This window comes from Aphidius gifuensis, linkage group LG4 (genome assembly GCF_014905175.1).
Source record: "Aphidius gifuensis isolate YNYX2018 linkage group LG4, ASM1490517v1, whole genome shotgun sequence".
NCBI lineage: Eukaryota > Metazoa > Arthropoda > Insecta > Hymenoptera > Braconidae > Aphidius > Aphidius gifuensis.
The window spans coordinates 5,313,288-5,328,048 of NC_057791.1; the positions used below are offsets into that span (position 1 = coordinate 5,313,288).

General features: G+C 23.5%; 1 protein-coding gene across 9 annotated transcripts in view; it reads right to left on the reverse strand.

Annotated features, from left to right (window-relative positions):
• LOC122854795 overlaps positions 1-14,761 on the reverse strand; it is a 37,675-nt gene that overhangs the window by 11,627 nt on the left and 11,287 nt on the right. For 3 of the 9 annotated variants that reach the window (XM_044155771.1, XM_044155770.1, XM_044155767.1), the window contains 12 exons: positions 12,835-13,034; positions 12,389-12,587; positions 12,185-12,274; positions 11,439-11,569; positions 11,270-11,342; positions 11,102-11,137; positions 10,115-10,262; positions 9,752-9,857; positions 7,460-8,233; positions 6,408-6,454; positions 5,754-5,923; positions 175-4,875 (listed from right to left, as the gene is read on the reverse strand). In XM_044155771.1, coding sequence (XP_044011706.1) covers positions 175-4,875; positions 5,754-5,923; positions 6,408-6,454; positions 7,460-8,233; positions 9,752-9,857; positions 10,115-10,262; positions 11,102-11,137; positions 11,270-11,342; positions 11,439-11,569; positions 12,185-12,274; positions 12,389-12,587; positions 12,835-13,034 — 6,675 coding nt within the window. Of the gene's footprint in view, positions 1-174; positions 4,876-5,753; positions 5,924-6,407; positions 6,455-7,459; positions 8,234-8,805; positions 8,839-9,751; positions 9,858-10,114; positions 10,263-11,101; positions 11,138-11,269; positions 11,343-11,438; positions 11,570-12,184; positions 12,275-12,388; positions 12,588-12,834; positions 13,035-14,761 lie in introns of all 9 variants that reach the window. The other 6 variants (XM_044155768.1, XM_044155773.1, XM_044155775.1 and 3 more) reach the window with 6 other exon arrangements.

The following is a 14,761-nucleotide window of genomic DNA, read 5'->3' on the forward strand; positions in this document are numbered from 1 at the left end:
AAATAATAATAATAACAATAAAATAATAATGAAAAAAAATAAATAAATATGAATAATAACAATAAAAAAAAATCAAAATAAAATTGAATTATGTAATAGTTAATATGATCAAATCGATAATGGTGATATAATCAGGAACTTAATATTGAATTCATATTGAATCCAAAATCGGACCTTCAAATGTTACAGTTGGTCTTGCAGTGTAAGTTGGAATTGTAGGCCACCATGGTAACTTAGTCTCATTTGTAATTTGCACTGTTGATGATGATGATGATGATGATGGTGGTAGTGGAGGTGGTGGAGGTGGTGGTTGATATCTGTATCTTGGACGATGTTTACTTGGATCAAATTGTTGATTAGCAAATATATCAGTACATTGTGATTTTAATATTGATGCTGGTGGTTTTAAATAAACTGTTGTTGGTGTTGATTTTTTAATTTTATCATTACACTTTGATACTATTGATTTATCAATTAATTTTTTATTTTTTATTATTTTTAAATCACGTGGTAGTGATGTTGATCGTGTATTATTATTATAACGATTTGGACATTTATATGCTGTCCATTTGCCTGTTAAATATGGTGATACATCACGAAGTTCATGTACATCTGGTGTTGAGGTAAAAAATTTACCAAGTATTGATGGTTGTTTAAAGCTTTCAAATTTTTCACGTATTTTACAAACTGGTCGTTTTGATTCAATTTCATCAGTTTCTAATTTAATTGCTAATGAATTTGTTGAACTAGAACGTGACATTACACTGTCTTTTAGCTCAACAGTTTTACTGATAATATTAATATGTGGCATTTGAAGATCTATTTTTCTCAAGGGTACACGTGGAATTGGTGGTGAGCCAGATGTTCTTTTAACTCGTCCACGTGATTGTTCATATTTTTTTTTAAAATCATCAGATATTTTTGTTTTTATATCTTTTTTTTTATTTGTAACTACCTTTAATATATTTCTTGTTATTTCTGGATCACTTTGAAAACGTTTTAATTGTATTACACGTGATACATTATAATGTTCTTTAGATAAATCTTGTAAACTTTTAAATTTTTCACGCATTTTATTAACAACACCATGTTGAATAATATTTTGATATGTTTGCCAATAACGTTCAGGATCAGGTGATATACTTTGATATTGTGAACTACCAAGACTATGTGTAGAATTGGATACACGACATGGACTGATACTACTTGCACGATTTGAATGCATATTAAAGTCATTTGATAATCTACCATGTAAAATGCCTGGCGAAGCGGAAATATTATTTCCCCTTATTTCCGTACCATTTCCTGATGGCCCGTTAAACACATGACTACCATCACTTGAACAATAACGTGATGTCATACATCGTACTGTTTTTTTTTCACCAAATAATTCTTTTAAATCAGTAAAACTTTGTGACAATGTTAATTTTGGCTTTTGAATTTTATCCATAATCATATTATTATTATATTTTTCAACAAATTCAAAAAATTCAACTTTTTTTGGTACATCTTCTGTTTTATTTTCACGTTGTATTACAGTTTTTATTGAACTATCAGAATTTTCACTATTCTCCTTAATATCACTGTCTGATGTATTTTTTTTTGTTTTAATTTTTAAAAATTTTGTTGATTTTTTGTCAATTGAATTTATATCTTTTTTTTTAGTTAAGAGTCCAGCAGTTTCATTTTTTTTTTTCATAAATTCTCGTGATTTTGATTCAACACGTGTTGCTGTTGTTGTTGCACCAAATGATTCTTGTGATGATTGTTTTTTTTGTGATACTTTATTTAAAATTTCTTTACCAAGTGACACAGATAAACGTTTTTTTTCTGATTCAGTTAGTCTTGATGTATCACTGGTTTTTGATTTATTAGAAATTCTAACATTACTAATTGAATCACTTCTTTTTAAAGATGATGTATTTTTTAATGGTAATTGGTTATCTGATACTAGCATAGAATGACAACGAACACTTAGACCTTTTGTATCTCCTGAAATATCATTTGATTCAATTTGTGATGGTACTATTACTTCATACTTTGAATTTTGAAGCTTTAAATTATTTTTTTTTTCATCCATTGATTTGATATCATTTGATGATGAATAAAATATTGCTTTTCCTTTTTCATTTTCACTACCATATATTTCATTTAATTGATTTTTTAAAGCATTTACCTGTTCAACAGATAAACTACTCCAAAATTTTTTACTAACACCAAGATTTTTTTGTAATAATGGATTAACATATGATTTATCATTTTCAATATAATTATCATTATTTGCACGTTTTGTCATTGTATTTGCTAAATTTAAAACTGAACTACCACGCCATAAAGTTTTATAAGAATCTTTTTTTATTTTAAAACGATTTTCATCATCATGTTTATTATCATTAGATAATTTACGAAAACTTTCACTAATATTTTCAACTGATCTATCTTTACATCTAAGACCACAATCACCACGCCAACGTATTTTTTCTAAATCATTTGTATTAAATAAAAAATTTTTTTCACGTTGTACATCTTCAAGTTTTTCATATATTAATTTTAATTCTTGTTCAGCATGTTCTTTTGAACGTAAACCTTTCCAACGATCATAATCAATAATTTCTTCATTTTTTAATCTTGGTTTTAAATTATTACTTGATGTTGTTTTTTTTAATTCATCAATACGTTCTAAATTTGCATAAAAATCATGTAAATCTTTGTATTTTTTTGATGTTTCTTTTGTATGCATTAATTCAAAAAAATAACGTTGATAATTTTTTCTATTAACTGGTGGTGATTTAAGTGAACTTGTACTTTTTGAAAGTGATGAATTTGAGTCAAATTTTATTCTATCAGAATCATCAGCTTCACCAGCACTTCTTGCACGTAATTTTAATTGTGGATAATCACTTTTATGAGATTTAATATTTCTATTTCTTTTGTGTGTTACTGATGTGGTCTGAGATGATGATGGACACTGTGATAGTGAATTTAATTTATCTCTTTTATCATCTGATGTGAATGATACTTTTAATGGTGGCTCACTTAGACTACGTTCTTTATCACCATATTTATATAACTCTAAACTTCTTCCACGTAGAGACATAACTGATCCAAATTCATCACTCATTTCTAAACTATCAAATTTAGCTATATGTTGAAAAATAGATTTACAGCTTGATTCAACTGGACTTGGTGCTCTTGATGGTAAACATTTTTGTTCCCAATTTTTAAATCTTGAATTTGATACTGGTCGTTTTGTTGCAAGATAAACATTTATTGAATGTAAAGATGGTGCTGATTTGTGATGTTCATTGTTAAAATTTTGAAATAACTCAGCTTTTTCCATGACTGATGATCTTCTTAATGTACTACAATGTGATGATGTTGGTGATGGAACATTTCTTAAAAATAAATTTTGAAAAAAATTATCACTTTTTGTTTGTTTTAAATTTTTTATCATACCACTTGTATTATCATTAATTGAACTATGAATTAATGTTGAATTAAATTCATTTTTATTAATAATTTTTTTAATTTTTTTTTTATCAATATCTTTTTTGTTGCTTTCTGGTTTTTTTATTTTAGGCATTTCACGTATTTTTTCTTTTTTCATTAAATTTTTACTTTTTTTAATTGAATCTTCGGATATTTTTGTTGTTGTATTTTTAATAATTGTACGTGGTTTATTATAATTTTTTTGACGATTATTAAAATCACTACGAATAAATGTTGGATATAAGCTTGATGTAATATTTTCTTTAGATTCTTTAGTTAATTTTTTTTTATTAAAAATTTCATGATTAATTTTTTTTGTACATGGTAAAGCTGACAAATCAATTGAACTTGTTTTTAATGTCGATGATAATGTTGTCGTTGTTAAGCTCTCTTGAAGATGTGGAAGTACTTTGGATTGTTGAATGTCTTGGTTATTTACTTGCAATAACGATGAGTTTGTTCTGATGACAGATCCTCTTAATACATTTTCTTCGTCTTGTTTGTTAACTTGACGACAACCATTGAGAAGTTTTTCTACTTCAGTATAAGATGATGCTGATGATGATGAAGATGATGATGTTGATAAGTCCATGGATAATCTTTGTTTTAAACTTTCATTTGATTCTTTTTTTATTTCACCAACTTTTATTTTATCTTTTTTTTGACAACTAAGTAAAGTTTTTGTTTTAAGTGCTCCACGAAATGACGTGTTTGATGATGAAAATACTTTTGAATTAATTTGTTCAATTGATGTTTTTTCTTTATCACGATTATGCTTTAATTCATTTGATAATTTTGTAATACGACAACCATTTGTTTTTGTAATTAAATTTGAATTATTTTTTATTGTTTCACATTTTTTTTTTGTTAAATTTGTTATTGATTTTGTTGGAGATTTAATTTTACTTGTTGGTGATAAATTAAAAGTAGATACATGCGATGATGAAGACATAAAATTTTTGAGTGTTGATTTACTTGCTCTTTCTTGATCGTGTTTAAGCAACTTGTTGCTGAGTCTTTCCTTTAGTAATCTTATATTTGACATGCTCTTTGCTGAGAAGCACTGTTCGTGTCTTGAATGTGCTAAATTTGGGTTAACATTTAATGTATACAACTTTAAAGTTGAATTATATCTAGATGAATGTCGTTTTGGTGGTGATGGTGGATATAAATTTTTTGTTATTGATCTTGATTTATTTGTTGAAATTTTTTCAATATTATTTTCACTTTTAACTGGTATTGTTGTTTTTGATAATGGTGATTTTTTATATCTTGAAATTGTTGTTGAAGACATTGAGCTTGTTAATGATGACGTTTTATTTCTTCTTTGTACATGTATTTTTTTCAACCTTGGTGATAATGATAAGTACTGAATCTCTGCGTCGTCTGTGGACAAATATTTTTTTTTTTTTTCTTTTCAATAAAAGATGAAAATTGTTATTCATCTTTTAAAATTTTCTTTGTGTTACTATCTTGATATCCTTTCACCATTGAGCTTTTTTAAGATGATTTTTTTTAGCTTGATCATCTTCCTTGTGCGAGTGTTTTTTGTGAGTTAAAATTATTATAAAATAAAATAGTCACGCAAAAGTGAAAATAAAATTATTAAATAATATAAATTAAAAATTAAAGTTAACCTGATTTCCCCATTATCGAATGATCATATAAAATGTTACAGTGCGTTTTATAGTGTAAATTTTTTTTAGAAATATATTTTTTTTTTAATAAATTAATATTTGATTGTTAAAATAAATGTAATAAAAATTTTAATAAAATAAATTACGAACGACAAACATCATTATTTATAATAAAAAAAAGACTTTTTTTTTTTTTTTCAAATAAAAATGTTCGTAAAAAAGATAAAATTAACTCAAGGATTTATTATTTTAGTCGTTATTATTTCATTAAAATTTTTAAAATATTTTTTTAACTAGGCAGTAGTAAAAAAAAAACAAAAAAGTTGTCAAGTGGTCGTTATAGGTCAACGAAAAATTGTTACGTATATTATAAAGTTTATAAAATAAAAAAAAAAACTTAAATATACACATTCAGTGAAGAAATAAATTCAATATTTTTCGTATTTAATCAGAAAATTATCATGCTTCATGCTTTTAATGATGATGCATTTGAGATAAATATTGATTGATTTATAAAATAAATTTGTTAAAAAAGCAAATAAATAAAAACAAGCCAAAAAAGAAATATAATAATCATTCAATATTAAATTCTATAAAGTAAATCATATTATTGTAATAATAACTCACCTTTTGGACGTTCTGGTGCAAGTTTTCGAAGACCATGTAATGGTACGTCACCACCTTTTTGAACAGTTTTATATGCTAATCTTTGCTCAAGTGGACTCAAAGGAGAGACATCATCGCGACGACGAAATATTAAAGTTGAATCACTCTCGTATCCAGATTCTTTCAATGCACTAGAATATTAAAAATAAAAAAAAAATCAATAGTAAATATATTGACAGAATCTTTATACATTTTAAATATATATTTTTTGTTTATTACGTCTTGTTGTGCAACTTTAAAATGTTGTACAGTAAAAGTAAATTTTTTTTTTCAACATAACGTTATTCACAAGCATGCATTACCGCTAAACTCTCAAGAAAATGTCAGAAACACTGAGAAAAACCATAAATTACATTACTTAATTTCCCTTTCATAAAAAATTACATGTCAAAAAAATTTTTTTTTTAACTTTTTCATAGCTGTCTTCACAATAGCTTAATTACTTTCAAAAAATAATGAATTTTTTTTTTTTTTAAGTATCGAAAATAATAGAATAAGTTTAAAACTTTGATATTAATTATTTTTATTTTGATGAAAAATAAATTTAGCTACTAAAAATATAATTAAAATAAAATTCAAATATATTTCAAAAATTTATATTCATTTTTTACTTACTGGCTCATATAAGGCTTCGATGCTTGAGGGTTACGATGATCAAAAGGCTGTAAAAATAAAAAATATTTTATTAGATAATAATAATAACATAATATTGTCACAAATAAATACGCACGAAAAATTCTATACATGTATATGAAAATTAATGGAAAAAAAAAACATAGTTATTATTAAAATTTGAGCATGCTTTTTAAATGCGTGTAGAGCACAATAATTAATTAAAATATTAACGATGCATGCGCATCAATAGTCCATTTAGATTTTAAAATTTATTTTATTTCTCATTGATTATTCAAACATTTGATTATATGATTTTTTAAATATATAAGATTTTTTTTTCATTTTAAATTTAACATGCTTTGATAATTTTAAAAGCATTATTAAATTGAATACAAAAAATTAATCCTATAAATATTCACGAATTGAAAAACGAGAAAACTGCATTAGTACTTATCTTGATTTTGTAAATATTAAATTTTTAATTATCACAGTTTTCTCGTAATATAAATTATAAATCTATAGTAATTTTAATTATCACATTGGCATAAATAAATATTACAAAAATAATAACACTTATGATGAGGATGATTTTAATAACAATTAAATAACAAAGACACACCCCCACACACACACACTCACTATAGAAATAGCAAAAATGAAGAAAAAAAACAGCAAACATGAGAGCTTGTGAAGAAAAAAAAAATGAAAAAATAGCGTAACCATTGACATGTGAATTTATATAATTATGTAGACTTGTAGATATATGTATTGAAATAACGTTGAAAAAATATTTTTTTTATAATTTTTATGAATGAAAAATAATATACATATAAGCATATATATATATATATTTATATAACTAATAATAAAACAAAATTGCAACTGAATAAAATCACGTTATGATGAGCAATCCAAAAATGTATATGAAGAAAAAAAAAAATATATTCATATAATATTTATGAATCGTGCATGAATCTATTTAAATGAATTCATTAAAAATATAAAAAATAAATTTATATTTTTATATCTTGGATGGTATTTGAAGATCTAACCCTTGATGGTGATGACAAGATGGTCTCGGCTGTTGTGGTTGTGGTTGTTCCTGTTGTTGTTGTTGTTGTTGTTGGTACTGATGGTGGTGGTGGTGGTGGTGTTGGTAACATGGTTATGTGAATGGTACTAGACGACGATGAAGAGTTAGAAGATGATATAGATGGATCATGATTAAATCTTTGATTATAATGATGTTTACGAAAATTTTTTGTTGATAAAAAGCTTTTATCTCTATTTGTAATTGATAAACAGCTACCAATTAATGGTGAATAATTTTTATTATAATTTTTTGATAATATATAATTTGTTTTTATATCATCAATAATAACTGGACTCCATGAATCAGATTTTTCATCAATTTGATGTATTGTTTCATCAATAAAACCAACAACAATTTCATCATTACTTTGACTATAACGATTTGTTAATTTACATTGTTTTTTATTATTTTTTAATGATGTTGTACGTCCATTTTTTGGTGATTTAATTATTGAATAAGACATATTATCATTTGTTATATTTTTATTTCCAACAATTATATTAACAGATGGTGGTTCAACTTTAAATGCCACTGATGGATAATCAATTGTTGGTGTATTTATTTTTTCAATTGCATCAAAATCATGATATTCAAGTACAGCTCTTTTTCCACGTAATGAATTTCTTGATGTATTTGATTGAATATTATCATGATTTTTCTTGATCAATTGATGAGTTGGAATAAATGTACGTAGTGCCATTGGATGAATAAGTTGAGACTGCTTTTCTTCGGCCTTTGATACCAAGCATTAACACGTTTTCTTTTGTCATAAAGTCACAATTTTGTTTTTTGTTTTTTCTTATTTTTAATAGCATAGATATGATAATGAACGATCACACTCACACACAAATATATCACAATTAAATTAACAACAATTTATATAAAAAATGTTATGTAAATTGTTTTTTAAATACTTTAATTTTATTTTTACTACTCGATATTAATTAATGGAAATAAAAATTATAATAAATAGCAATTATTAATTGATTGAATTAAAATAATATTTTTTATATTATTTGCTGGCTAATTAGTGTGTGATTGTTAACATTTTATGGTTAATTTAATCAAAACAGGGATTTAATTATATCAAAATTTTTATAAATTTTGGTATCATGTACTGTCATCATCATTATCATTAATAAAAATATATAAATTTTGATATAGAAAAAATAACTTTAAAAGATTTGAAAAATTTGAAAATGTTAATTATGATTTTATATATGATACCAGAAGATTAAAAATAAATATGGGGGAAAAATAAAAACGAGCTTTGTAATTCTGCGTGAAAGATTAAAAATTTCGTACCCCATCAAATATGTCCATGACCTCATCCCACCACTAGAAAAAATATAATAATACCTTAATAATTATAACTTAACTATCAATAATTTTTCATCAATATGTGATTTTTTTATTTGCCAAAAGTTTTTTAAATAATTCTGTTTAAATTATTTAAAAAAATATAAATTATTTAGTCATAAAAATTATTGAACAAGTTGCGAATTAACTAAAGAAAAAATGAAAAAAAAAACGCATATGAAAAAAAGTTTCCACTGAGAAAATTTTCTATTGTAATTAAGATTTTTTTTTTTTTTTTTAATGAAAGAGTTTCTTGGAAATATACAAGTTTAAAAAAAATTTTTAAATATGATTATTATTATATAAAACGAGGAGGCTTGTAGCAATGTTATTCGAAAAAAAAAAATTTCGATTTATTTCAAAAATTTAAATTTGAGGTTTTATTTTTTAATTTGTTGATTGATCTACTTTGATACTGAAATTTGTTTTTCATTTCGAATCCAATATTGTTTGGTTATATAAAAAAAAAACATCATTATTTTTAAGTGGCTTATTAATTAATTTTTTTTTATCTAAAATAAAAGTATAATTTTTCTCAGTGTAAATTAAATTTTCATTATGAACGCCTCGTTTAATCAAATTAGAGTAGACAAAAAATAAAAAAAATTAAACAAAAATAAAAACGTACCAGTTACAAAGAGTAAGATAATTACTTAAAAAATAATGTTAATCATGCTTATAAGATATTATTAATTAATTTCATAATGAAAGAAAAAAAAAAAAAAAATGAAAAAATTCTTTTTCCAAAATGAATTTACGCCCAGAGAAAAATTTAAAAGACAAATAATTGATTAACGTTTTATTTTTTTCGATATATTTATCATTGTAGATAATTTTTCTGTAATTTACTTATAGGTATAAATTAGTAATTAGTAATTTTTTATTTGCATACCTCTTTGACTTCTTGATCAGTAGCTGATGATCGTCCTGTCTCGTAAAGTTCAATACGACCTGGTTGACGTCGGTAGACTTCTGCTGTTGTTTTTACAACAGTATTTCTAAATTAAAAAAATAAAAAATAAATTAAGTTATTTAATTAATTTTTCAATAAATTTAATTAATTAAAATTACATCATAATTTCTGTAAAATTAATTTTCATTGAAACAAACTTAAACCATCAAATTTAAAGTATTATAATAGAAAAAATTAAATAACATTTATAAAAAATTATTTCTAATAAAAGTTACATTAATTAATAACTTAAAAATAATATTTTTAATTAGCAAAATTATATTTTAAAAAAAAACCACAAACTTTTTTGGAATTGTTGATATTCTGGAGTTTTCAATTTCATTATTTTTTGGACGACGACGTGTATTTAAAGTTGCTGATCTATTAGTATATTCACGTTGTTCTGGCTCACTGAGATATCCACTTGAATTACCATATCCTGATCGTACTCCTGAAACGATAAATTTGTTTTTTTTTTTTAATTATTAAATACATATAAAAATAAAAAAATATCATAGTATTAATTATTATCATCAAGAGTCATTTATAAATCTGACTTGTTTAAATAAATGTTTATTTATTCGTTCATTTTTAGCTCGTTATTTCCATAATTGCTGAAAATGGCTTCATCAATCATTAAAAATATATAAATTTTTTGTTACTAAAATACAAATTAAAACACATTTAAATTAATTGTTTTGTTTACATAATTGCATATCGTGCTTTCACACAATTTTTTTTGTTTTTAATGATTTTTTTTTTAATCACGTGCGTATTTTTATTGTTAAATTAAAATAAAAAACATTTTTTCGTGACTGATAAGTTTATATAGATTATAATAATTATTTTTTTGGTTATGCTATACTGAGTTATATTGATTTTTATCCAGAACAAAGTGTCATTATTAAATTTACAGTTAAATTTTTATAGCTATAATTTTTTGGACAAAATAAAAAGCTCGATAATAACTCAGCATAACAATATTAAGAGTTAAATAATTAATCAATTAATTACTAAGACGATGCAGAAGCAATTAAATATTCACTTTTTAAATCTACTTTTTGATTATCTGTAATGAGCAATTTTTTCATTAATTATTTATGTATAAACAAAAGCTATTTATATACATAATTTTTTGACAATAATTAATAATACAAAATGGCAATGATAACTAGAAAAAAAAACGAAAAAATGTTAGCTCCAAATTGTGCATAAGCGATGAACAAAAAATAAAAAAAAAACTATTTTGATTATTTTGTTTTTTGATATTCGCTGAAATACAATATTCACCTCTTCTTGGCTTGTACCAAATTGTCTCATAGTCATCTGCAATATATAAATAAACTAATAACAATAGCACCGAATAACAAGATTGTTTTTAATTTGAATAATAAAAATAAAAAAAATAAATTAATATAGTTATAATATTTTCATCAGCACAAGTTATCGTTGACTAACCCTTTTCACCAATACGATGAATTGAATCATACATCTGTCTATACCATTTAGCTTGATTTTTATCCTTGATTTCCTGCAAGTATAATTTTATTGAAATTTTCATCAATGTGTCTCTTTGATTTTGCTTTTTTAACTTGGTTGAATAAATTTGCATCAAATAAAATCTTACCGATTTTAGAGCAACTGGCATACCACCTTTTGCAATTGGTCCAATTCCTTCAATTTTTTTTTCAGCCATTTTTTTTGATTTTTTATTTTCTATTTTTGATTCACTTTCATTGTCACGTTTTATTTTGTGTACTAATTTAAATGTGCAAATAATAATCTCATCATAATCAATATTATAATTTTTTTTTCTATTTCGTAAAAATTAGTTTAATTTTCTATTTTGAATTTTTATCAACATGATGTTTGACTGCGTGTGTTAATTTTTTTATAAGAAATAATATGATAATCATTTTTAACGATGATATAAACAGTTAAATAAATATTTGTTCAATATATTAAATTTATATTTTTATATTTGTTCTATTTTAACATTCAAAAAATGCTGGATTTTACATTTATTTTCCAACTGAGTAGATAAAATCCACATGCACTTGAGCATCATGTAGATAATTTCAAAGTGATAGAAAAATAAAAATCACAATGTGTGAGGTAGATGATCACCCAAGAGTTTAAAGTTGTCATTACGAGTTACTAGAACATCGAAGAAAAAGTTTAAAAAAATTCGCGATCACCTACCTCACTCATTTTACTATCTACATTATTTTATTCTACAAAAAATAAAATTAAAACTACATCATAAATTTTTGCTAATTGTTTACAAAAAAATAAACAACAAGATTACATTATAAATAAAAATAATGATCATTATTAAATTAAAATAATAAAAAATTAAATTAATAGGCTTACTTATTTCGTTAGAATTTATTGTGGTAGTTTCGTGACTTTTTTCTACATCAGCATCGTCAAGATAAGCAGCACCTTTAGGTAATTGACCCTCTAAAAAAACCATAAAAATTATTTTATTATTTTATATTTAATTAAATTTAAAAAAAAAAACTGGGAATGAGAATATATATATATTTTTTTTCTTTAATTTTTATTATAAATTACCTCTTGCTTTTTGTAGTAAAGTAATAGTTGGATTTTGTGCACGAGGAAGTCTTGTTGTTGTGGTAGCAAGTATGTTCAACCCTTCTGATGGTACAGATTGAGAGTTAACAATTCGATTTGATATACTGTCATCAACTTCATAAGATGTTACTTTTTTATCTTCTGATTTCCAAGATGATACGTTTGATGTAGATGTCTGCTAAAAATATATAAAAATATAAAAAAAAAAATACACTCAATGCAAAAAAAAAATTTATATATATATAAGATGATATATGATTTTTTCTTTTTTTCAAATTCAAAACACGTAACAGCAGTTTTCGTGACAGCTGATATGAATACCACTCTTGGGATAAAATTGAATAGAATTTATGATTGAAATTCAACTTATTTTATATCCCATATTACTTTTTTATTTTAAATATTTTATTTATTTGATATATTACCTGTGTTGGATTTTTATTCTTTCGACTCACTATTGGACTTTCAAATGATACTGGACGAAATTCTTTACGTTGTGATACTGGACTTGCTCCAGCACTTGATGGTGTCCAAACTGGTGGTATTTTAGCATTTGTATATTTATCTCTATCTGGACTTGGTTGTCGTGGTGGAGCTGGTGGTTCACTTCCTGGTGACCAAACACCTGTTACCAAATCAATTTTATAAATAAAATATTTTTCATTTTTTTTTTTTTTTTATATATACGATTGTTTAAAAATAAAAAAAGCCATTACGTCGATGCAAAATTTAGTTATAATTTTTATATAGAAAAAAAAATTCAATCCATATTTGTAATTCTTAAAGTTTTTTTTTAAATTATATTTATAAAAACACTCATGCAATGCAGCAATATAATTTATTCAAGCTGTCTATTTGATATGTAAAATATTAAAACTTTCAATAATTAAATTTGTCAATTTTATAAAAATTTTTGACGTAATTGACATTTGATATTTATTATTTTCAGATAATTCATTTTGGTAGCATTCTATTTTTCTTTTTTTATAGAATAATTATTATTTAAATGCGGGAATTATATATATATTTTGTGACTTTTTAAATACTTTTTATATCCATTATATTTTGACTTTTTTTCCCGATAAATTTATAATTCGCATAAGCTAAAAAAGAAAAAATTGAAATAATATTTTTTCAATAGCAGTTTATATTTGATATAGATTGTTATGAAAAAAAAAAATAATAATAGCAGGTTGATGTCTCTTGCTCATGCTAGAATAAATAAACAACGAAAAATAAAAAAAGATACATTGATTGAAAAAAAGAAAAAAAAAAAAAAAAATTAGTCAATTGCCAGAAATCCAGTGATGTGTAAAAATCGTCAAAGAGTATATATAAAATTAATTTGATGGCCTGAGGATTCAATAAAATTTCCCAGTTTTCAACAAATTTGTCAAATAAATCTAGCGTGATAGATAGACGAGAACACTGGTCATAGACAATGAACAATGTGTATTTTTTTTTTTTTATTTTCTAAATTGGAAAAAAATTTTGTTGTTAAAAAAAAAAGGAATTCTTTCTTGTGGATTACTTTTTAATTTATGGAAAGAAAATTAATTCAGTATAATTGTTTAATTTTTATATTGGGATTTTTTAATTTTCTTTCTAAAAAAATTATCCATTAAACTGATTGTTGAAATGAAGCTTCAATTTTTAATGGAGTTTCGATTGGCTTTGTGTCTAGCCAAATCTTTCTGCTAAATTATTGTTTTTTTTTTTTAATAACTTTAAAAGTTTTAAAAATAAAAAAAACTAATTTAAATTTTAAATTCTGACGCAAATTGGGGGGTTTTTTTTTTTGAAAGGTCATTGCTCTTGTGTTATATTTATTTCATCCTTATTTGTATATTCGCTTTGCTGTCAAACATCAGTAACCGCTGTTGAAACTACTCCAGTGAAAGGGTTGGTTTAAGTTTGATATTTCAGGTTAAAAGTTGGTTAAAGAAGTGACTTTGTATCTGTCAGAAACTCTTACTCAAAAATAAGATAAAATATGTAAAGTTTAAAATGTTAAAAAAAAAATAAAATTGATAATGATTTGATGAGTTTCAAATGATATATATACTATGACAAAAATAAAATATATTACGTCAAGAATATACATCGTCAAAAATAAAATTTCATTTTAAAATTCTTTAAAACATGATGAAAATACTTCAATTGAAAGTAGAACTTATGACTTATGAGTTTAAAATTTTCTGACAGTGTTTATTTTAAACCAAAAAACTTGAAAATAATCAATAAATTTTTTCATTTCAATTTTAGCAACTTTTGAATTTTTTTTTTTTTTTTTTTTATAAAATAACTTTATGACTGACATATATATAAACAAAATTAAAAGAAAAATTTTAA